The 24,095-nt window shown below is 39.4% G+C and overlaps 1 protein-coding gene across 1 annotated transcript in view; it reads right to left on the bottom strand.

Moving 5' to 3' along the window:
- Positions 1–1,071: 1,071 nt before the first annotated feature.
- Positions 1,072–24,095, bottom strand: part of SPG11 (SPG11 vesicle trafficking associated, spatacsin) — a 36,831-nt gene continuing 13,807 nt past the window's right edge. The window contains exons 17-40 of the mRNA XM_082489047.1: positions 23,687–23,793; positions 22,744–22,889; positions 21,744–21,905; positions 20,966–21,032; positions 20,386–20,551; positions 18,923–19,128; positions 18,043–18,151; positions 17,375–17,534; positions 15,907–16,164; positions 15,481–15,681; positions 15,056–15,163; positions 13,828–13,990; positions 13,202–13,416; positions 12,099–12,843; positions 10,594–10,736; positions 8,940–9,138; positions 7,724–7,861; positions 5,872–6,005; positions 5,059–5,166; positions 4,299–4,467; positions 3,427–3,515; positions 2,769–2,924; positions 2,070–2,221; positions 1,072–1,660 (exon numbers count right to left, since the gene is read on the bottom strand). Of these exons, the coding sequence (XP_082345173.1) occupies positions 1,480–1,660; positions 2,070–2,221; positions 2,769–2,924; positions 3,427–3,515; positions 4,299–4,467; positions 5,059–5,166; positions 5,872–6,005; positions 7,724–7,861; positions 8,940–9,138; positions 10,594–10,736; positions 12,099–12,843; positions 13,202–13,416; positions 13,828–13,990; positions 15,056–15,163; positions 15,481–15,681; positions 15,907–16,164; positions 17,375–17,534; positions 18,043–18,151; positions 18,923–19,128; positions 20,386–20,551; positions 20,966–21,032; positions 21,744–21,905; positions 22,744–22,889; positions 23,687–23,793 (4,282 nt within the window). The 3' untranslated portion in view covers positions 1,072–1,479. The remainder of the gene's footprint in view (positions 1,661–2,069; positions 2,222–2,768; positions 2,925–3,426; positions 3,516–4,298; positions 4,468–5,058; positions 5,167–5,871; positions 6,006–7,723; positions 7,862–8,939; positions 9,139–10,593; positions 10,737–12,098; positions 12,844–13,201; positions 13,417–13,827; positions 13,991–15,055; positions 15,164–15,480; positions 15,682–15,906; positions 16,165–17,374; positions 17,535–18,042; positions 18,152–18,922; positions 19,129–20,385; positions 20,552–20,965; positions 21,033–21,743; positions 21,906–22,743; positions 22,890–23,686; positions 23,794–24,095) is intronic.

Here is a 24,095-nt window from a genome sequence, read left to right as displayed (position 1 = left end):
ACCCGTGTGCTTCCACAAGGCTGGCATTCCCAGATCCTGCCCACTGCTGGTGGTCACAATTTTAAAGGCTCAGGGATGGTAATTCTCAGAAGGACAGCTCGAGGGTCTCCTTTCCTGCTAGGAACTTTAAAGGTCAAGCTAAAAGCTTGCTAGCCATTATCGAACTTCCACTGATCCCAGCCAGCTCAGACTAATAGACTAATTTGGTCTTCTGAGACTGACTAGAACTGAAATACTAAATCAGGTTCTGCTCAGGCGTAATCCTCCCTATATCAAATGTTTTATTTAGCAAAGGAGCTGCAACTTGTACTATGTTTACCTGTGTACAGCTTTTAGCCCTGCCCTTGCAGATTTGAGATAAATACTGTGCAAGTAAATATTTGTCATATGCAGCGGTTGCTAGTGTGAGAGATGTTCAGCAACCGCAAGGCCAGTGTAAGCTATAAAGCCAAGTTAGCATCTCTCTGCTAATTAACTGGGTTGCTATGGCAATTGTATTTTTGCTAGGATAACGTTTAGAGATAGCGCAATATCAATGCTTAATTTTACTTAAAAGCTGTCTGTATCCTACAGTCGGCTCTCAGCCCTCCCCGCCCCCTGTTCTGGACATCAGATAATGCCTTTGGATTAGCTGGAAGCTCCGCAGGCTGCATTTATTTTGGGGAGCAAACAGAATCCAAGCTGAAACTGGGTTTCTGCCTGAAGCAGCGTCCAAGTCTTGCCCCCCTCCCTGGTTAAATCAGACCTGGTCTCGTAAGCTTGCCAAACCATCTCACTGGCAGAATGCTTTGTTCCATAGCTCCTGACAGGGTGTTGATACCAACCGTCTGCCCCATAGGACTGTCTAACTGTGGAAAGGAGTTAAAATTTAATAGCTATTAAGAATGTATTTGTGCTTGATTACTCCTTTTACTCCAAGACAGCGGCAAATTAAGTATATGCTATTCAGAGTTGTACAAGACTATTCCACTTTATCAATAAGTGAGGAAACAAAACCAGGCTGATCAGACTGGAATCAAAGAATGGATCATCCTAGTGTGCATCTGAAACTTCCAAAGGAGCTTACTAATTCTCCTGTCTGCTTCACTGTCAATGTACTGGATATTCTGCACATTCTATTTCAGCCTTCTGTCGGGTTAGATGCAGTTCCTGTGGTGATCCATCATCTACCTCCCCCGTTTAAAGGGCTGCCGGATCTCAGGTTCATCATCAGCCCTGCCAGGCTGTATTTGATGCTTAGTCAAGTATTTTGTAAACAGTAAGATTTATTGTACAAAACACAATTTCAGGTTAACACAGTCTCAGCATTTTAAATATTTACAACCACCACCAGTTTTCTGGAGTAGCTTTCACATAGCGGCACATCACTGTAAGCAGGTAATCGATAAAAATATCTGTTAAAGAATCAGTACTAACCATGCAAGAAGCTGCGGCACTGGTACTCTTCGGAGCCAGTCTCTGCTTCAGGGAGGTTGGTTTCTAGTTTGATAACATATCGTTAAGGCAACAGCCAGTCTGTGCATCCTTCAGAAGCGTATTTACCACATCGTAGAACTTGTTATCGTAAGCCAGTCTGTAGTATGTGTAGATATCTTCGCAGTAAGCGAGCAATTTCTTCAGATTTTTCAGAGCAGCATCAGTAGGTGGGTGTTGTTTGACTCTGGAAATAATTGTACAAGTAATTGAAATAGGAAGGCTTCACAGAGAACAATTGTAAGACTGTCTTTCTATAGAACTGTAAGAACTATATTTCTTAAAAGAGGTTGTGCTCAACGTGTACGTTTGATTCTCTTGGTTGTTTATTTTGCTCTGATTCTTTTTTTTAAAAGATTTGATCTGACCAGCCCTGAGGCACCCTATTTATCAAGCTCAATAAAAATGGCAGATCCAGTGCTATTTCCACAATGTGCTTCAGAAGCTGGATAGATCCCAAGTCCCTACATACTACACTTTATCACGTAAAAGATTTTAACAGTACTAAGACGACCTGCATGCTATTAAACACGCAGTTGCTCTTCTAAAGTAGTAAGTGGAAAAGAAAGTTCCAGTTTGACCGTAGAACTACTTACTTCTTAGCAATCTCCTCAAACATGCTGGGCTTCAGTGGTCTTTGTTGTTTAAATTCTTCTAAGTAAGTGAAGTCTCCCTTAGTGATCACTTGTTGATACAGAACTTCAGCCCAATCTGGAACAAATTCATAAGCTTCAGCCACAATAGCCGCCTGCAGGAGGAACAGGAATTACTGAGCAGGAAGGGTTTATTCTTGCACAGAAACATTCCTGTACTTAGAATACTTAAAATATTCTAGGGCTTCAGTTTGGGCCATCTCTTGATGCTGTTCTTGACAGCAGCTGTATTGCAGAGAAATCCAAGGGTAACAAAGCACTGCAAATAATCTTCCTTAACCCCTAAACAAGATGTCAGAGGGTGCGCTGGTTGTTCTCTCTAAAAAAGCCCTTTTCTTTCTTATTTCTGAATTCACAAACTGACGGATACCAATGTAGATTAGATTTCAGGGCTGTAGCGTAGATTCGCAGCAGCAGAGAGCGGCTGGAGAGCCGAGGTCTGGGCTGTACGGGGGTAGCAAGGACTGGTAAAAGCATCAGCCCACACTGGGACCTGCAGCAATATGATGGGTTAATAGTCATGGGACTTGGTGGCCACGCAGAAAAGCTGAGCATTATGCTCACAGGAGCAGAGTGATTCAGTACCTGCTGGTTAAAACAATTATTTTCAGAAAAAATAACAGATGAGGCAGCCAAGCTTACCTGATAGAATCGAGGCAAGGACATGATGGAGTCCATCAGGTTCTGTCTGTTCAGGTTGATGAGCATAGTGCTCTGCCCAGTGTTGAGAAAATGCAGCTGGAGGGTTATCAGCTTTGTTAGCCGACTGCAGCGCAAGGACTGGCGGACGCAGGAGTCCTATTTAATAAATCAAAGACAAATGCAAGCTTCTGAAGCATGTTTCTAGAGGAAAGCAATAAATATTGCCGAGGGCAACAATATGTTCAGAGTTGTCTAGTACTTCGTCTTTTAGATCACTGCAGTTTTAGCATTGATCATATTCCATCAGTTTTAAATGAAGCTTCGCTCACCACAAATACTACTTCCATCATAATCACGCCAGTTTTTAAACAGTCTTTATATTGCTCTATGCTAGTTAAGCTCATGGCCACTCCTCTACAACTGGGGAACCTGATTGTAACCCGAGATGTTAAAGCCTGAACCAGGACCAGTGTGGTGCTCTTGGGCACGGCAGTGTTCCCAAAGCTGCCGGGGAGCTGCCGGGGCAAGAGAGTCCTTTGCTCCTCTTCTCCTGCGACAGGATTCTGCATACCCTCCCTACAGCAGCTTGCTTTGTTCTCAGTTCTCCTTATGTGCTCCCAATGCTGTACAGAAGTTGTACAATTCCATCTCATTTTACCTTGGAATAGCTTTCTGCTGCATCAATAAAGAGAGTCAGAGCTTTCATCAGCAGTTTCTTTAAATTTGCAACATCCTGAAGGGACTCCTCTGAAATGGGGAAAAAAAAAGAATAACCAATTATTTATAAACATGACAAAGTAAGTTACAAAAATACCTCCTGGTACCAAGTCTGTCCCTAGTGTTGTTTCAGAAAGTAACAAAAGACAAAAAAAAAGTTTCTTATTAAGAAAGCGCAAAGGCACAGTGATGCCTGTTCAGTTACGGGACCAAAGCTATTGCTGGCACCTAGTCAAATCACTGGAGAACTGAAAGGAAACCCAAATCACACCTTTGTGGTAGGAGGAGCGCTGACTATGACCAGATAAATTCAGAAAACCATTTGCCATAGCTTCTGTTTTAGTGGTTGCTACAGCATGGGCTAACTGCTCCACAGCGAGATCTCTGTATGCTCTGCAGCGTTCTCCCAGCCATACGGAACTCACTGAGTTTAGATGTTAACAAGTTATCTTGCACAAACATAAACCCCACAACACTTTATGTACACACTTTATATAGAAACCCACTGTGTCACATCCTATTAAAGCGAGGAAAACATGCGTGTGTCCTTACCTCCTCCCACGCATGGTACCACCAGAGCATCACATTACAGTAAGAGCCAAAAATCCCAATTCTTTGAAAATGCCAGAGCAGCCAGATCAACGTACAAGTACAAGAATACCTCAAGCCTGGCAAATAGGACCCTCCTTTGACAGTGGAAGTTTAATGGATGTTACCAGGGCAACACAGGCAATCAAAACTCCATTTACCCATCCTGTCTTCCTCCTTAAACAAACCTACTTGTATTTCTTGGGGTTTGCAGTTTCCACTCACCCCACGGCTGAGACTCGATGAGTTTAAGCTGTATGCGAGCAGCAGCCTCGTGATTCTCTCCAATTTCTCGACACATACTGAAGCAAAGGGCTATCATGTTGTGCTTCTCACTGTCCCCTGGGCGACAACGCTTGATGTAATCCAGCAGAGCTGTCTTCAGTGTCCCGCTCTGCTCAGATGGAGGAATATCAGATCAAGATTTGAAAAGCTTTTTTTATTCACATTTTAGTACCCACAAGCAAATCTGTTCTGGTACAATTTTCCAAAAAGTGATCATTACACTCTTTGAGGTTTCTCTATACTATTTTAAAACATAATGGCAATGTTGGGCTTAACTACATTATGTGAGGTAAGAAAATCCAGTATCTCTGCATTGACTTATTTACACACAAGTGTCAGAACTGACATTTATGACTTTATTTATATTACAAGAAAGCTATAAATATTTATGATTTTTAAAAACCCATGAAGCTTTAACTGGCAGTAAAACCAAAGCAGCCTGTGAAAAGCCAAAGTGACAATTCCAAGCTTGAAGTTTCAATGCTGCTCTTGTTGTAGCACTGAACTAATTAGAAAAAACTTGTTAAACTAAAACTAGAATAAAACCCAGAATTAATTGATTACTATGAAACTTTACTAACGCTTCCTACACTCCAGTAATCATTCCCCAGATCATTCCACCTTGTTGTGTAAATATCAGTTTCTGATGTAGCCACATAGTTCTATGACAGTTTTCTCCCCTTTATCCCCTTCCACCTACTGGGTCTAATTTCTTTCTCATGAGCACTTCAAAGTAGTGTTTCTCATGCAGCAGTTCAAATATGTAGGTCATTTCATTGTATCTGCCAATTCCAGTGAGAAGACGAACCTGTGGAAACAACAGTGTAAGCATGAAGCTCAAAGTAAAGCAGCAAACGCCTCTCTCCCAAAGCAGGCGGTGCGGTGGTGGGAGAGGGCGGCGAGGCGGGAGCGCTGGCTCTGCCAGCCGATGCGGCCACAGGGCACGGGGAGGCGCGTTAGCCCGGCGGATGCTCCCTTACACACACCGAGGTTTTATTTTTAAACCAACCTACTGCATCTTTTTTACTGCGAGGTGAAAGGACGTAATTTTACTGAATAAAAATACACAGTGAACGTCTTATCAGTGACACCGTTATATTGGGGATGTCTCAGACCCCAGGAGGCCTTTCAAGGCAGGACCTGAAGATGCGTGACAGCCCAGTACTGCAAATCATCACATTTCACCAGGAGTCCATTTACTTTGATATTCCCGTTCTGATTTACTGCACTGTTGCCACCTCACCATTCCACCGTCTCCACCTCTGTTTTTCCACAGAAGTCTTCTAAGAGCTTCTGTGACATAAAAATCATCACCTGCGCACATCAGACCAAACACTCCCTGTGAGCTTCTAGGGATAAGACCAGTGAAGCAGTGGTGAAAGCCCATCCCATACTCCCTTCCACCACCCACCTACTCCCATGCTCTGCTCACGAGCAAAGTTATTCGCCGATGTGTACATGGAAAGCGTCACACAGCATCTGGATAACCACATACGGCATCACAGACACGTACCACGAGTCCGTACTCTTCATTAGGCGCCAAATGTTCATCTGTGAGAAGCCGTGCTGCTTGGAGGACTCTAGTGATTCCTTCCATGTGGCAAGTCAAACTAAAGCAATTATGGGCCAAAATCAGCAATTCTGTAACTGGAGAACAGAAGAACTCAGGTATTTCAGTTAATAAGCTGAGGAAGTTAATTACCGTGCTTCTCTCTCCAAAAGTGATGCCATCTCTGCAGAGGACACACAACTTTTCCAGCTACAAACAGCAGAAACGGATTAGGAAGTTGAGCTATTATGGTTCTGTCCTATGCAATTTTAAGAAGTAACAGTTTCTGTAACAGTACGCATTCAGTCTGGCTTCTCAATCTGTGGGCAAGTCTGGGTTTTTTGGATCATTTTCCAAAATGTTATTTTATTCCACACACAAAACTTCCAACCTCCTCCACCAAAAGCTGATTGACAAACTTGTAATAATATATCAGTGCCCCACCGTTACCAGTCAGCTCTGCATTAGTGTCCTGGTTTGAGGTAAAACAGGACCAAAAAGGAAGGCAAGTTGTGCATCTGGGTTTGAAAAATCGCTCATAAATTCCATACAGTAACTAGAGGAGTTAAACCAGCACCCCTTAGCGTATTCCATTTGCCGTGGGAGGCCGGATCTAATACTGTAAAGCAATCGCGACACAGTGGAGTCCCAGACCGTACTCTCAGCACCGTACCAGAGAGTACGGTATTATTCAGAGAAGTAGCGGTATTATATGAACCAGCACACAGCATACTTAAAAATGCAGATTTTGAGAAGAACACCTATACAACATATTTTGAAACAAACCAATTATACCTCTACCTGTAAAAAGGAACTCCAGCAGAAACTCCTTTCAAAGACATCCTCCAGCACAATTTGGTAATTCCCAACATTGTTTCCTCAGAGTCTTTTCCTTACTTTAGTCAGCCATATATGGAAATACTAATGTTCACCCATATATTACTTTACCAGACAAAATAAGGGGTAAATTAAGATCTGACAACAGGACAAATGTGTTAGGGACCTAAAGATTACATGGAACATGATATTCGTAATTACTTATTTTCTCACAAAGGTTTTCCGAATTTCCAGTACTATAGCGGGACTCTAATGGAACAGTTTCAGCACTAACTTCAGCCATGCTTTTGCTTCTGCACAACATGTTCTAAAAGATGCTCTTTCCTCACCACTCTGGATAAAACAGCATTGGGAGTACTGCCCACGTTAATACTCATGAGACAACTCACACTAAAATCTTACCCTAATTAATTTTCCTCAGAGATGAGCTGCCCGTAGTAAATCTTTTTAAAAAAGTCAAAATAAATAAGTAAATAATCTCGTTTTGCCACTATTGTTAGCAGTGGCAAACCAGTACCGAAGTACCTTGGCTATGTTTTATAAACTCAGTGACGCCATCTCCATGGCATATAAAGCTGCAAAATGGAAAGTGAACTTTAGTACAAAAGATCTAGAAAGTTAGTTTAACAAATGGATAAAGAAAGCGACTTCTAATGTGATTAATACAAAGAAAGCCACAATACCCTCCTCCTGCAACACAGAACTACAGAAGTTGAGGTAACTCACTGACTGCGTTTCCCAGCTGTTGGCACAAAAAAGATATCTGTATTTTGTTTGGAAAGTAAACTGATGCACACTTAAGCAGCGTGCTTATTTACTGTGCATATACTCAGATCTAGTAATTTAATATCAAATTTGAGATCAGTAGCAGATGCTTCCATCAGCATTGCTTTTATTCTCTGTGATGTGATTTTAAACCACATGATGCCATGTTTAGTAATGCATTAGTTACATCAAGTATTATTTGCCTTTTACTTACTGCATGACAGTTCCCCACGTGGTACAGAGGAAATTTTGTCCAATAACTTCATGCCAACCAACGTATGATCCTGGCACAGCTTAGTGAGCTGTAGGAATGCCTGACTCTCAGCTGCAGGGTTCAAAACCTGTTTCTGTCCTGTGTTCAGAGAGAGAGAGAGAGAGAGAGAGAGAGTTATGTCATAAGTGCTAACTGTTCAGGAGAGATTAGCTACATTAATAGAAAAAAACCCAAACAAACCAATGTAACTTCACCCAGACTGACTCAGGACTTGGAACTACAATTCTAAAGGCACATTTGATTTACTGCTTAAATTTAAGAATCAGATACTACTTCTTTGCCAGATCAATCCAATGAAATCCTACTGTAACTACACCAATAATTTCACAAATCCAGTAGGCTGCTGCTGCTGCTGCTGAAAAAAAGAACCTTTTCCTCTTCCTTACACAACACAGTTCTAACCCATTCCTTGCAGCGGCTCTCATTCAAACTCTTCCACAAACCAATTAAACTCATGAACTCAACTGAAAACTCTTCTTTTCGGGATTTGTTTTCTGCTAGGTTAGTAGGTTGACTCTTCTGAAGGAGGTGCACCAAATTGCCTGAGCTAACCGCGTGAACTGGTACGAGGGGAGCAGCAAGAGCGAGGGGCAGCAGAGTGGAAGACAGCAGGAGCAGCGGAGAGCACACCTGGACTCACAAATCTCCATCCAGTGGCTCATTGTTTCTCATGGAACTTTGTGGTTAATATTGTGGCAAAGTAGAAGTTACTCAAATAGAAAAGCCCCCCAGCTAAATTCCTACTGTTTTGAGGAACATCCCTCATTTCAGAAAGTCAAAAAAAAGGGAAAAATCTTTTGGCCACACTTTTCACAAAGAAATGAACGTGAGTCTTTCCAAGTCAGACGATGTGGGGCTGCAAAAATCATGATTAAAAAATGCAATGCCCTTTTTTTAAAACCATTAAATTTACATCCATAAAAAATAAAACCTTAAATACTGCAACACCACACTGGACACAAAAATAACTAAAAATAAACATTTGTATAAAAGCTTACACAAGGTGTACAAGGTTTACAAACCTTTATAAAAGAGCTGCCCAAACATTACTGACTATAATTAAAGTAGCTCGAGAGCAAGGACTGTTTTTCAGATACACAAATATCACACTTACAAACCAAAAATGCTAAAATACAAGATCAAGCCTCCTTACTACCTTTCCCTTCTGAAGATGCCAATAATTCCTGCTTGACTTCGTCAGCCACTAGCTCTGCCACAGTTTCAGGCTGGAGCCCCTGCGTGGTAATGAAAGCCTGAGCTTTCCTGCATCTGTCCGGCTGGTGGGATGACAGAATTGCTCGAAGCACTTTTTCAGGGTCGTGGGCTGACATTTCACTGTAGGAGCAGTTCAATTCCTAAGAAACACACATACACTTAGAAGATTCTATGCCACAAAAATTCCAGTCCAGGACATATATTGACCCGCAGTACATCTCCGTAATGATGAGCTGATGTGAGAAGGGAGTGCTGGAGAAGCAGACAAAACTCAGCTTCAAAGAATGCAAACATAATCTGTCCTTATATCAGTTAACAGTGCCTTCACCTGTTTATCTTCAGTATTGGCGTTCTCCAGATCAGGATGGCATGTAAGTACTTTGTATTTGAAGTTTCATACTCACAGAGCTGTCACCACGGACAAAGGTGCTTTCCTGAACCAAATATAAGCCTTAACACTTAAAATACCTAGAAGAAAGACAGGAATATCTCCTCCCAAATGAAGAACTGTATTTTACTGCCTAAGTTTTACTTACGAGGTTCCTTTTCCTCCTCTCTACATACCACAAACTCTCAGTGAAAAAGATATACTAGTTTTTACATTTGCTACATTTGGAAGAGGGGTGGTGAGGCTCTATAAATACTCTGCTGTAACATATTTCAAATTTACAAATTAATCGAAAAATGTAACTCAAACACAATGACGAACTCAATTCAGAAGTACGGACATCCAGCTTCAGGCAAGAAGCATATGGATGATATCAAAGGGAACAAGCCAGTCATATCACTACTGCTCAGTAGTTCTAACCTAAAGCACTCACTCCAAATATTCAAAGCATGAAAAATTCTACAGGAAGATCTAAGAACCTCTGTGATAAAGACGACGCTAATATTTTCAGCACACATGCTGCTGTTTGTAATCAGAAAAAAAAAAAAATAATTCTACATTCCAAAAAGAGGGACCAAATACCATGGAAGGGTATGCGCCCTGAAAGCAGCGTTCAGCAGCACCCTCTGGAGAAGAAGCAGAGGTGGGCTGTCAGGAAGGTCAAGGAGCAGAGAGGCAGCAAACAACAATTGCCTACGTCTCCTATCACTGTCTGGGTCAAACCACTTGGAACCTATTAGCCACTCCTCTGAGCAGCCTCTGGGTGAAGAGCTGCCTCTGTGTGGAGCCTGCGGAGCACTTCTGTGCTAAAACTTCTGAGGCAGCTGCTATCTCTTTGTCTGCTTCTGGGTGGGTGTTGATTATGAAGGCATCCCACAACAAAGGCTTAAAGCAAAGTACTAGATGAACAACACATGCTTGTAAGATTATAAAAAAGGCACATCAAAGAGACAGAGGCTAAAATCTCTCTTAGTGGAGTCAGAGGTGGGGGCCCGGGGAGGCTGGAGTTGAGTTCATCTCACCACTTCGTGCCTAGGAAGCATCTGGCCATTTTCCCCCCCCACAGGCTTGGTAATTTCACCCTCTGAAGCTTGTTTCAGGCACCTGATGAGTACCTTCACCACTCTTTATCCTTTTCGCCATAAACTTCTATAGCATAGCTTGATACAAACCACCTGTTTCGTCAATAATGTTACTAGACACATACCTTAGAAAGTTCATATAAACAGAGAACCTGTCTGCAGTAGTTCCTCCCATGGACGCATTCATCTATGAGAGCCTTCAGACTGGTAACAACCTCATCATCTGGAGGTGGAGCCACAATGTGTGTCCAGTCTTCTAAACTTGATGCTGGAAACAAAATAATATAAATTCCTTTCTCATAAAGACAGATAACACCAACGAGCCTTATACTTGGAGCAAGCGTCCAGAAATCTGTAGCAAATACATAATACTTTCTCAGTCTTTGAAAACTGAACTCTTGATACATGTGAGTTTTTTAATTTGTTTGTTTGGGGGTTGTTTTTTTTGTTGTTGTTTTTTAAAGTTTTAAGATACAAACAATATGACAGAACACAAATGAGCCAAAATATCCACAACAACATCTCAGATGTAAAACTCCTAAGCATAAGAGAGCATAAGGGTTCAACAGTCTTTCTGGTGGCTTAGGCTTCGTTTATTCTTTTCTATTCCTATTAAGCTTTATAAATATTCGTATTAGAAAGTAATGTTCCAACTGACAGCTTTCTCATTCAGGCTTCATAAATACGCACAGAGTACTTTATCACAGTATCACAGTATGCTAGGGATTGGAAGGGACCTCAAAAGATCATCTAGTCCAATCCCCCTGTCGGAGCAGGAACACCTAGATGAGGTTGCACAGGATGGCGTCCAGGCGAGTTTTGAATGTCTCCAGAGAAGGAGACTCCACAACCTCCCTGGGCAGCCTGTTCCAGTGCTCTGTCACCCTCACTGAGAAGAAGTTTCTTCTCAAATTTAAGTGGAACCTCTTGTGTTCCAGCTTGAATCCATTACCCCTTGTCCTATCATTGGTTGCTACTGAGAAGAGCCTGGCTCCATCCTCATGACATTCCCCCTTTATATATTTATAAACGCTAATAAGATCCCCCCTCAGTCTCCTCTTCTCCAAACTAAAGAGACCCAGCTCCCTCAGTCTTTCCTCATAAGGGAGATGCTCCACTCCCTTAATCATCTTAGTTGCCCTATGCTGAACCCTCTCCAGGCTAAGGCTAATATAAACATTATTAGCCTTAGCCTTGCTATTAATAAGAAACACTAAACCCTTTATAATGTACAAAGAATTCAGCGAAATATATTCATTAAAGCATTTCCATGTTTCAGCTCTATAAACAGACTCAAGATTTAGTAGAGCATGTACTTCAAGAGCAGGAACATAGATGAAGTTCAGTGCTATTTTTCTGGAACAGAAATGTGCACTATAAAAAATACTCAGTTAAGAGACTATAGAAACTGTATACAGAAACACCCTGCCTGAAGCACATACAAGCAATGTATATTACAAGGCTTCAAATTCCTTTCACTAGAGGATTTATGAAACAAGGAGATAAGTCACTGTCACGAAGCCCCTACTTCCTCCAGAAATATTGGGGAAAAAGAGGAAGAACCCAGTAACAAAAGAGGAAGAATCCAGTAGAACCCCAACAATGGTATTAACTGGTTAGTGTTACTTACCGCTTGGGACTCTGCTTTGCTGAGATGTGCTGCTTTCAGATGTCTTCTCTCTTGCTACAAGAAGAGTCTGAATATCCATGTGTAATTTGTCTAGATCAGCCTCCCCTGAAGCCAGAGCTCTGCAATGCAGTACCAGTGAAACGTCTCTGTTGTAGAAATGGAAATACTGACAAACACGGCTGGCTTCGTGCACACTTCCTTCATCCAGAAGGCATCCGATCAGAAACCTGAGTGATTCCTCCTCATCGTTAGTCAAGGTCTGTTGAGAGTCTCTGAATGCAAGACCTTCTAGTTTTAAGTACTTCGGTGTGTTCAGAGCAGGTAGCTTTGAAAAAGAAAACTCCTTAGCTAAGTTATCAAAGGTAAGATCCCTGTTCATGTCAACCTGGGAGGAAAATCTCAACGTGCCTGACCCCTCATCGGCAGATAACGTTTGTTGTGCAATGCGACAAATCCAGATCTGCTTTTCTATTTCTTCTAACTTGGGGAGTGACGACGAGTCATTCTTGGCTAGCCAATGGCCAGCTAGGGTCAGCAACAAATGTCTCTCCATAACGCTGTTTATCTTCTCATGAGCTAAAGATTCACATACTGTGTTTGCCTGATTGAAAAAGAAGTCAGATGCAGCTTTGCTGGAGATTGAATTTTTCATGAAGTTGTCATTACATTTTTTCCAGAATTCAATTCTTGTCTGGTTTTGATGCCACTGTCCAATGTCTCTTAAATGATGTAGATCTCTTAGAACCTGCAAAATTCACAGAGGTTTTAAACAACTATCTTTCTAAAAAAGAAAAATCACACTGGATGGCCAGAACACTAAAAAACTGAATTTAGATTGTGTCCCAATGTGCAACAAATCCATCTATTTTTCTCACCAAATAAAACTGATTGTATAGCAAGTAAAAATAGCAAGAGAATAATGAAAGCTACGCTGTCCTTTTCAGTTCAGCTCTTATAGTCAACTTATCTGGTGTACTTGCATTTAAAATAAAAAGCGATTTGAAGAAAAAATTGTGTTTCAGGAATACTGAGAAGTAACATTCTCAATAGTGCCAGTAACAGGGGTATTAAGAGGTGAATATCATTATTTAACTGTACTGTACCTCTTGGGTAACTACGTTGTCCACGGGCAATTCGGCTAATGTTGCTACCTCCCGAGCCAGCGAGAACATTCCTTTCTCCTGTAGCTGCTCCAGAATTGAGCTGCACTCACTCTGAAATGTCTCCATACTGTAACTGGTTAGGACGGAGCGATTAATTGATATGGAGGAATCCTTCAGGGTCTCACTGAGCGCACAGAGTTTCTTCACGTAAGGGCCTGTTTTCAAAGAGCAGAAACAATTAAAGGCAGGTGGTTTTTAAACCTGAGGAAATTCCGCTACTTCTTTCAGCATGCAACCCTGCCAGAGAAGGAGCACAGATTTTACACTCTAAAACTTTCATGGGACTGAAAATTAGCTCTAAATCCATAACTAAAATACTTCATAGATAATCTGTGCACTCCTCACCAACACTTGCACATAATCATTCTCCCAAACAGACTTACACACACAATTACATTTTCACCACTGCAATTCACCATAAGGACCAACTCTGGTTATATAAATTCTTATACAAAAATAAAACCGTGAATACACTTAAAGGTAATATTTTGAGTCACTCCAAAAACATTGTATGTGGTCTTTACATTAAAGCGGTAACATCATCTACCAGAGGAAGCTGTATTTACCATCGAGTAGAAGATTATCAGCTGCAGCAAACAGCTGTAAGAGCTTTCCTAATTCATATTCCGTTTTACATTGCTGCATCATCAATTCAAGAAGAAACAACGCCTGTGATTCCAACCATTGCACAGGTAATTCTGAAGCTGCCGGTTCATCTTCAGTTTTAAGCTGTGTAGATAAAGATTTTCAAGTGTTGGGTTTGGGGTTTTTATTTGCAAATGTAAAGAAACAACTGATCCATCTCTGATGTATGTTTGACTTGGATCTCAAAAGTAGTAAATTTTATGACAGGGTGACCTTAGTCCTAATAATCACGGAAGAAATAAAAGATGCAAGAAGGATCAGAAATGGATAGATAAAATAAATTGCTAGATTAATAGCTCTTTTTATACAGCTGTACACTTTATAAGCATATCCACTATGTGAGTGGTGCATAGGAAAGGAAACTGATCCAGCCTTAGCTTGAATTGCAGGAAGGAAAGCCACTAATGACATGGGAAGTAAGTTAGTTACCAAGATATTCAAGGAACTAGAAAATTGCGAAGGAAAGGAAAGGAAAGAACCGAAATAATTTGTGAAAACATATGTACATGATAAAGAAAGAACACTGCATGAAAACACTTTGGTCATCTTAAAACCAGCTGCTAAATCAGTGTTTTATTCTAAGAGTGTAATGCAGTTCACTGGGTCATTTTCAAAGAAAAGTCTACACAGTTTCTGACAACTGCCAAAACTAAAGCAATATCACAAACTTCTTCAGAAACTTTGAAACCTATTCAAAACAAGTTGTCTTTCTTAAATAGATATTCCCTGTAAGTCATTGGTTTATCAGCTCGGTATTGACTTGCCCTGGTCAATACAGAATAGAGAATATCCCACGCTTACCACAAATAATTCAATTTACCAACAGTAGTCCTACTTGAGCCAGTGCCAACCTTCAAACAGTAAACTGCTCACACAAGGAGGATGACATTGTATTTCAATCTGCCCACATCAACTTAAACCAAAGTGATTTAGAAAAATGCATTGCCGGTTTTGAATTGTCAAAAACATTTTCCCATCAACTGTGAGCAATAAAAAGAATCTGCTGAAACCCACTGCTTCGCAAATCAGCGCCTAGATCAGTCTAAGTATACCGGTTTTCATTATTTTCATACATGATATTAGATGCCTATTCCACTCTAATAAGGGAAGACTTAGGCAAAGACATTCTGAGAAAATTAATCTGCTTACTTTTGTGAGACTTTCCTGAAACTTGTCCAGTTTGATTTTCGCTTCATTGTATTTTTTACAGTTCATACATAGTTCATACATCTCCAGTACATACAGTAAAGGGGAATCCTTCAAGACACAAAAATAGGTTATAATTCTTTCCTAAAAGTACCTCAATAAATGTAGAATTTGTCTGTCTCGGTACTAGAACAATAAAGTTCTCATTTATTAAAAATGCATCTAAGATTGATATATGATCTTGAAATTTGTAATAGTTGGAAGAACTTCTATTCAAAGATTTTCTTACCTGATTGGGACTTTCAGTGGATTACACCCAGGTTATCTAGGCCACAAACAGCAAGACAGAAGGAGAATCTATAGGCCATCTCCTCTCCAAGTTGATTTGAGATAGCCTCAATTACACCACTAAAAAGACATTATCTTACCTTTAAAAAGAGCTGGAAGCCATGCAGAAGTGTTTTACTTTTTTGCTTTCTTAAAAGGACTTTCCAGATAAGTGATAGGTCATGAAGATCCCACTCGTGATTTTCTGCTGAGCTTTGAATATGGTTTGTTGCTTCAGCTCTGGTAGCATCATCCACAGTCGTAATTATCCAAACACAGATACAGTGAATAATGTTTGCATCCTGTCAAGTGACAAAAATGATGGTTTTATAATAACCAGAGATAAACATCACCTCATTATATATCACTTGGCCAAATGTGTCATACTATTCACAAATTACTACAAAAGCTGAGAAAAAGACTTGATGAATACAAGCTACATATCTACCATTTAACATAATTGTGCACAACTGTCACTTTTTTATTACTTATTCCTCTAAAAGATAAATAACTTCGTCAATACTCACTTGGAAACATGCTGCTAAAACACTCAGAACGGGAGCCTGCTCTCTCAATCCTTCAGTCAAAAGGTAACGTGAAGGGTTGGAGTTCCCCTGACATTGAAAAAGGATTTGAAAGAGACTATCTGCATATTTGCTCTTGAACACGCTGGCAGCACTGTTTTCAGGACTCCCCGTATCAGCATACAAAACCGGTAACTTCTCCAATGCCAACATCAAGTGATCTTGTATAACGGGAGTGAAATCTTGAAGGATAGAAATGACCTAGGAAAATGGAACCAAAACAGAGTGAGATCCAAAGAGAATGAGGGGGAAGGAGGACTGAAGCATTAAGTACACAGAAATGGCAAATAAAATGTTCTTCAAATTTGATTTTTTAGAACATTTTTTGAGACCTAGAGAGGAAAAAGCATTCTGCAGGTGTGAATTATTCTAAGAAAATATAGAAGCTCACCCTTTTACAGGAAGCTAAAGTGCCTCTTAGAGACACTCACTGTTGGCATCTCGTACTGCCAACAGCATATCATGAAAAGTGGCTAGTTAGTTGCTGCTGTGTAATTACATATTTTTGTTTTCAAGACAACAACAAAGAGATCCAAGTTAAAATCCTAGGCCTGCTAAGTACCATCTCACCTGGAATTTTCCAGTTAGCTTCCTCACATTACTTTTCCCAACTTGCTTTTAATTTTAACATATTAGTAATATTTTATTAATTTTTAAATTAAATTCAAAACAAAAGAGGGAAGATTTAGATTCTCAAAAGGTTAAGTATCTTCACACAAAACACAATGTAAGTTTTGAAAGGAAAGATAAGTGGCTTTATTAAAATTACATTGAACATATTGTAACTCTCCAATAAAAAAACCAGCAACTAAATGATTTTAAAAAACAAATTAAACTTACAAAGATTATGTCATAATTTTAACTAAATTTAAAATGAAAATTAAGTCCCTTTTTGGCAAATACTTTAGTGTCCAGTTCACTTCAAAAAGACACTCAAATCACTCCTCTCTGAAAATTGTTTTCTCCACTACTGATTAATAACACCACGTAAGATTTTTTCAAACAGGGAATTTTCTTCCTAATCTTCTCCTTAACAGCCTTCTAAATCCTTTGTGATTTTAGAAGCATATTATTATATCTGCTGAAAAGTCAGCTCCCTCTGGAGTCAACTTCCTTTGTCTTGTGTTAGCTTTTCACATACCAAGAGGGAAAGAAAAGGAGAAAAGTTGGGATACCCAGCTGTGAGAGAAGGGCTATCACAATCAGAGGATATTGAGCATCCCGAGACAACTTCTAACTTCGTGGAAACTGATGAGGCTTCAATTTTATGTTGTCTCCACACTGTGATATTCTCTTGTTAAAAGAATTTACTTTTCCCTTCCTTTTTTTTTTTTTTTTTTTTTTTTTAACATCACGAAGAACATCCTTGATAAATTCTATCTTCATATAAAAGCATACCCTCGTAGCTTACCTCGTCTGGCCGGTAGCTGTACAGCTGGGTCTGGATGATGAACTGCAGCCAGTCGTTGGATTTGGCACATTCCTTTAGGTAAGATTTACTCAGTCCAATATTATGCAGTTTACAGAACTGCATTACCAAAGACCACTGCCTTCTAGAGTCACTTGACGTCCTGCATGGAATTTAACAGCTTCAGCTGTAATAAACTGGTATTTATACCAGATGTTAACAATGTACAAACTCATCATGTAGCCTGAGATCCACTGCCTGCAAATGGCAACACCCGCACTTCCACTGACTTCACTAGAAATTAGGTCACTGTGGGAGCCTCCATACGACACCCTGGGGACTTTCCCACATGCCAAGGCAGGCACATTGTCCTATCTTGACAATGTAGGCTTTGAAAATAAGTTAACAATCTTCCCTCCTAAGTGTGCTGCAAGAGCTCTGCGGAACAGTGAGTCTAACGCTGACTGCACCTCCTTATTCTTGCCAATATACATCTGTTACCTCTACCAATTGGAATACCAAGACTATATTCTAAATTCAAATATTGTTGTTCAGTTTACTGCAATAAAACACACACAGATCTCTCTAATATTATCCGAACACACGAATGGTAAAATTCAGTGCTCAATCTCAATTTGCCAGCATAATCCTTTAAATCATGTTTTACTCACTTCTTTATTCCTTGATGCTCAACTGCATCCCAAAAGGCTTCTTCTAAGAAGATAAGAATTTCTGCTGCTGCTGCTTTTTCACCATCAGCCAATTTTGTTAACTTTTCAACTGTTTAAAAGAACATATCAGTATTTCCAAGATACTATTTGGGATTAGAGTAATATTTTCAAAAGTACCAGAATCAACAAGAAGAACAAATCCTATTAATGTAAATGTGTCAATAACTATGCCAAGTTTGGCACCAAAGTGGTTATATGATTTTTGAAAAAAGAATTAAAACTTTCAAATCACATAACTTTTTTTTTTTTTTTAACATAAGCTCTACCTATATTTTTAAATAACATATATGTTGTTAGAATGATCAGGAAAATATAAATAAATGCCAGCAGTCTCCTAGTTGGGACAAAGACACACCTGTGGACCTACAGTTAGAAATTCAACTTTCTAAAGTTACTCCTAGGACAAATTTAATTTCCTTATAGCTTTGAACATCTGATTTCACTGAAGCTGTAAGACAGTTTTCAAGTATGAAAAAGAGATTTGGTAATGTCCCTTTGTTTAATCCTCCAGTTATCTTATTACAATATTAGGCTGAACCTTACTAAATATTACACTGAGCCTTAAGCAGCTGTTTGACAGTGTCTATTTAGACACTCCTGCAGTTCTGGCCGCATGTCATATTATAGTCTTCCTGCTTTATTTGGTATGCCAGGTTCAAAATGCACCTTCAAATTAGTAAGAAGCAGGAATAAAAAAAAAAAAGAGCAAAATTCTTAGCTCTTCAAAGGACAGGATGCTCTTACCGCATCCCTGAGAAATCAGGCACCATCTTTCAATCCATCTCTGGTTCTCTTCCCAGCAAACAAAGGACACCCTTACCCAAAGATTCTTTTATTTGATTGTGCTGAGATTCTTCATTTCTAGTTCTGTAACTGAAAATCATGTTTGCAACTTTAATGTCGACTCTGAGTTTGAGGCTGTCGAGACCAAGCAACTCTAGAAAACACACACAGGCTGCTCCTACTGAAGCTACGCTGAAGAAAGAAAGAGCCAAAATATAGGCTTCCTTTCCTGCTTGCTGAATCCTGAAACAAAAAGAACACCAGTTAACACAGATGATTTTTAACCAATTTTCAAACATAATTATTTCCCATGTAAACAAGTACCTACAAAGTTTACTAAACTCACAGACTTTCTTAGCATGAAAGATGTTTACAAACCAAAAGTTTCCTATTTATAAAAAAATGTAGGTATGAGAATAAAGCCTCACACATTAAAAGCACAGTTTGCAATTTAATAAACTTTAACAAAAACTAAAGCCAATGGATTTGGGATTACAATTAATAAAAACCCAAACAACCCTGCCAGCAGTTTTAGTGCAAAAAGTCCCATCGCAGAGTTTACAATCCAGGCACTGCGGCATCAACTACCTGAAACTGATCTGTGGATTGCACTAAGCGAAAAAGATGCCCTAAAGGGTTCTGCAGTGGCTGGTTCATGGGTTATCCGAAACTTTTCCAGAGAAGTAACTGAAAGAATTATGCATGCATGACTGTCTTTTAAACTACTAAGTACTTTGGTCTACATTAAGGTAGATTTTCCTTTTTGCCCAAATCTTAGCTGTTTACACAAGAGAAACTGATTTGTAGAGAAATGATGAAAAGAAACATACAGTGACTAACACACAAGACACTCTAGAAACAAGCAGTGATTTGTTCTGATGTAACTCCTACTAATTTTGAATACACTTAATAGTAAATTCAAACATATTCAAGCAAGGTGTGTAATTTGTATCCTTTTGAACCCACGATTTTGAAGCTTCAGCAAGAAAAAATAGTTCCTTCAATCTCCAGTACATTATTTGTCTTATTAATTTAACTGAAGAAGTGTCATCCTTTTAGGAAATGTCAAAGACAAGGGGCATCTTTTTTCTAAAAAGTGATCTAGAGGCTCAGGTGCCTAGAAGAAAAGCCTACCTGTGTTTGATATGACTGGAACATTTTTCATTCCTTGCTTTCATTGTGTAGATTTCATTTAGGTAATTCAAAATAAAGCTCACCTTCTTTTAGGTGGTACTTGATGGCTATCCTACTCGATGCTAGACTGAATAGATTCCTAGGACACCTAAAATTTCAAGTGATGCAATGCACACCACTTGTTTGCTGTTGGTGAGGTTTAATGTTGCTTCATGTGCCAGATTATAACTTGAGCAACCTGGTCTAGTAGGAGGTGTCCCTGCCCATGGCAGGGGCTGGAACTAGATGATCGTTAAGGTCCCTTCCAACCCAAACCATTCTGTGATTCAAAAGAACTATTTGACTGTCGTTTTTGAGAAGACTTACAACTGTTTGGGGGATTTGCTCTTTGCTAACTGCTGGACCAAAAATGTACCAAAAGCAAATGATGGGCGTCCATGGTGCAAATAGTACAAAAAATCCAGTCGTTCCATTATAGCATATTTGTTCACCAGTTCAGGGGATGAAAAATGAGGAAAGTCACTTGATGCATCTAGAAAAAATATCATCATTATTATGAGCTGATAAACAGTTGAACCAAATACCTCTCCTCTTGTTCTAAATCAAATCTGAACGTACCCAAACCCCAATGAAATTCTAATTCTCACTGTAAAATCAGAACTCTAGATCACTTCTTACGGCCTCAACTTGCTTTTAAAAGAAAACATTGCTTTTCTCTCTCATAATACATTTAGAAAAAATTCTGTCTCTGAAGAGCTTAATGGAAAAAGGTAACCTACCTAGGATTTTAATTTCAAAACAAACTTTTTAGTAAATTACACGGGGTTTTTTTTTGTAAATGAAATGGCCTTTTGAATAAGTTTATCTGCCAAACCATTCCACTGGAAGGTATTTTATCCTAGGTGCTCAGGCTAAAGAACGCACATAAAACTAGAAAGTAACATACCCGATACAGCAAGCGTATTTGTTGACTGCCAGCCAAATAGTTTAGTGGGATCAAAGGGCACTAATGACTGAAAGATTAGAAACAAAACATATTGAGACAGTTTAAGATTTTCATATCAGACCAGACCACAGAATATTTTAGGGAGCTACAGTAGCAGCCGATCCGGAACGGCCTGGGCTGCTATCAAGCAGTGATGCCTGGCGTGCAGCTCTCTCTCAAAGGTACGTATTGATCCACTCCATAGGATCAGAACTCAAACAAGTGCAAGGAGAGGCTTAGACTTTGGTCTAAGAACATGCTTAAGTATTTTGCTAAACTGTGATCTTAGCAAAGTTAGCACTTTCCTAATAATGAATAATTCATAGCATTTATTCCAACTTTCAGTTTCTCTCATACCACAGATCTGAAGTAATTCATGAGACACTATCCTTTACTTCTAAATTTCGATTTCGCCTAGACAATTAAAAAAATTTGAATTTTTTAATACTAAGCAACCTGCCCACTGAACACTGCAAGAATATCACTTCTCTGACTTTCCAGGACTGTTGAAGTTAAATGCTGCAGATGTCTTTACATGCCTAGGGGAGCAGGGGGAAGCCAGACTCACAGATATCACTTTTAAAAACTGTTGAGAATGAAGCTATAAACATTAGCTCCAAATCAAGGATTCCAAGGAAACAACATATGGTCCCCACCCTCTGGGCTTTAGCTGCAAACAAGCTTCTCTTAGTTTACTTCTGTTCTGCCAAAAAACACTCCAGAGAAGCGTTTTGTGTACCTGAACAAGATGGTAAAGAGAGATGTCAGGGGGCAAAACTCCATGAGAAGTACACGGGGGAAAGAGAGCAGCTTTGAGTTTGGGGTAAGGAGACAATGCCATTTTTAAGAGCTGTGGATCAACCTTCTTTAGAGGTTTTTCTGTATCTTCATTCTGAAGAACCTGCATTGCAAGGAAGCAAAAATATTTCATTAGGAAGAAGAAACTGCATTAAGATAGTAACAAAATAATCTTTGAACGCAAACAAACTACCTCATGGGAATTTGACGGTGTTTTAAGTTATAATAGGCATATCCTAAGACGTATCCTATAGATGTATCTTCAACAGTACCTGATGTTTTAGGTTACTCTGCCATGTACCAAAAAGCTATCTGTATTAATAAATTCTGTTCCAACATGTGGTTCACTGAGAATTCTCCTTTTAAAAGTATAATCGTTTATAATGTGCTTTTTGATCTCTGTATCACAACGCAACTGGCTAGCAATGTAACCAGTACGCTTAAGTTTTTGATATGTGCCTAGATTTTCAGCCTTTAAAAATAAAAAGATGGAGGCTGACTAACACCTACTCAGACCCAAGCAGAAGAGCAGTTCAGTTGCCCATTGCTTCATTTACTTAAAAACTACAAATGGCTACAAAAGGGGACAGTCGTCTAACAAATACAGGAACACCATTTTAAAAGTTTATTGAAAATATTTTTGCAAACTAAAACTATTTGAGGAGCACAAGTGCCTACAAACACTCTCACCTGTAACTGTTATAAAGGAGTTAAATACACAGCTGCTGTGCCTTGCTATTTCTAAACCATGTAACATCGAACCGCTCTACTCGCTTCCTTCGGTCAACTAACAGTGAAACACAGAACACCAAAACCAGATTTTTATGAGACGAAATTATATAATGGCATTAATCTATTTATTTTTATTAATGTATTCCTTTGAATTTTCAACACCACGTGAGAACTCCAAAAACTAATCAACAATTTGTTGCACACAGTACCTGATCAATACCTCCGGGTGCATACATGGTAGTAGCAAGTGCTAATAGCGTACGCCCTTCCAGCAGCATGCTGCTCACACTGGCTTGATTACTGGGAATCAAGATCTGAGCATTTGCTAGACTAGCTTGAAAAATCATCTTTGGATCTTAAAAGAAAAAAAGTAACATTTAATTTCATGCAAAACCAGTATTAAATTGTTAAATCATGCATTAAAACTGTTCTACGAGTATGAAAAAAGCTGAAATTCCTATGTTTCATTGTTAATAATGATTTTTCTCAATTTACTTATAAATACAGATAAGCTGTTCTAAATTTTAGCAAGCTTTCCCCAATTTCAAACCACGGTTTTACCTACACAGATTGATTTGGATTCAGTCCCACAGTTTAGAATTGCATCAGTCCTACTCTTTATCCTATGCTGATCAATCACAATTTCTGAAAAAGCTTCACTTGGGCTTATTTTTATCGTTTGTTACTGTGTGATTCTACAAAAGATAAAAAGTTTTCAAAAAAAGTGAAATGGGTTAAGGGCACAAATTTACTTATTTTCAATGACAATAACAAAAAAAAAAGCAAATGTATAATCTAAGGAGAAGTCAAAATGCACCACAAGAACTAAAGGAAGCTTTAATTTTAATAATATATGCATTTACTTATTAATTCTCCTTCTGTTCAACCTGTTGGGAACATAATCCAATTGGAGGTAACGATGATCATACACAAAATAATTCTCACATATCTACAGCCTCCAAATCTTTATGTACAGCTTAAGTAGGAATTATAATTCACATTTTAGAGATGAGGAACTGATGCACGTGTAAGTGATTCGCCATGGTCAAAAAAAAAGTTTGCAGCAGAGCAGAGAATCAAACGCAGCTGTGCCAAACGCTCAGCGAGCAGCAGAAACATGGGAGCACCTCTGGAGCAAGGCCAGCCTCCTACCTCGTGGATTACTGGCAACCCCTCGACACTGCACAAGGAATTCAAACCAGGGATGTGCTTCATGCAATTCCTTGTTATCCAAAATAGGGCAATTTGAAGGAGTTAAACTGGAAATAAGATAAGTAGCAGCACAGTGAAAATACAGTATTTGTAACCATCCTCTGCCCCAATATAATGCTGCACTAAAAATTAACAGCGTCTGACTTGGTGTTACAGTGCCCTATTTCACCATTCTTACAAAAGAGTCAAATCGCATCATACTCTCTACAAGATGTACAACTTTAGCTGATACGGCATCTCTGACACTTCCCTTCTTTAAGATTATGTTTCTGCGCTTGCTTGCTTCCATAACTCAAAGTAGTTGTTTCCAGACCTGATGACCCCAAACGCTTTCCAAAGATGGTATTTG

This window comes from Vanellus vanellus (assembly GCF_965231255.1).
Source record: "Vanellus vanellus genome assembly, chromosome: 11".
Lineage (NCBI taxonomy): Eukaryota > Metazoa > Chordata > Aves > Charadriiformes > Charadriidae > Vanellus > Vanellus vanellus.
Note: the sequence above shows the minus strand (reverse complement) of the source record. Positions and strands in the feature narration are given on the sequence as shown.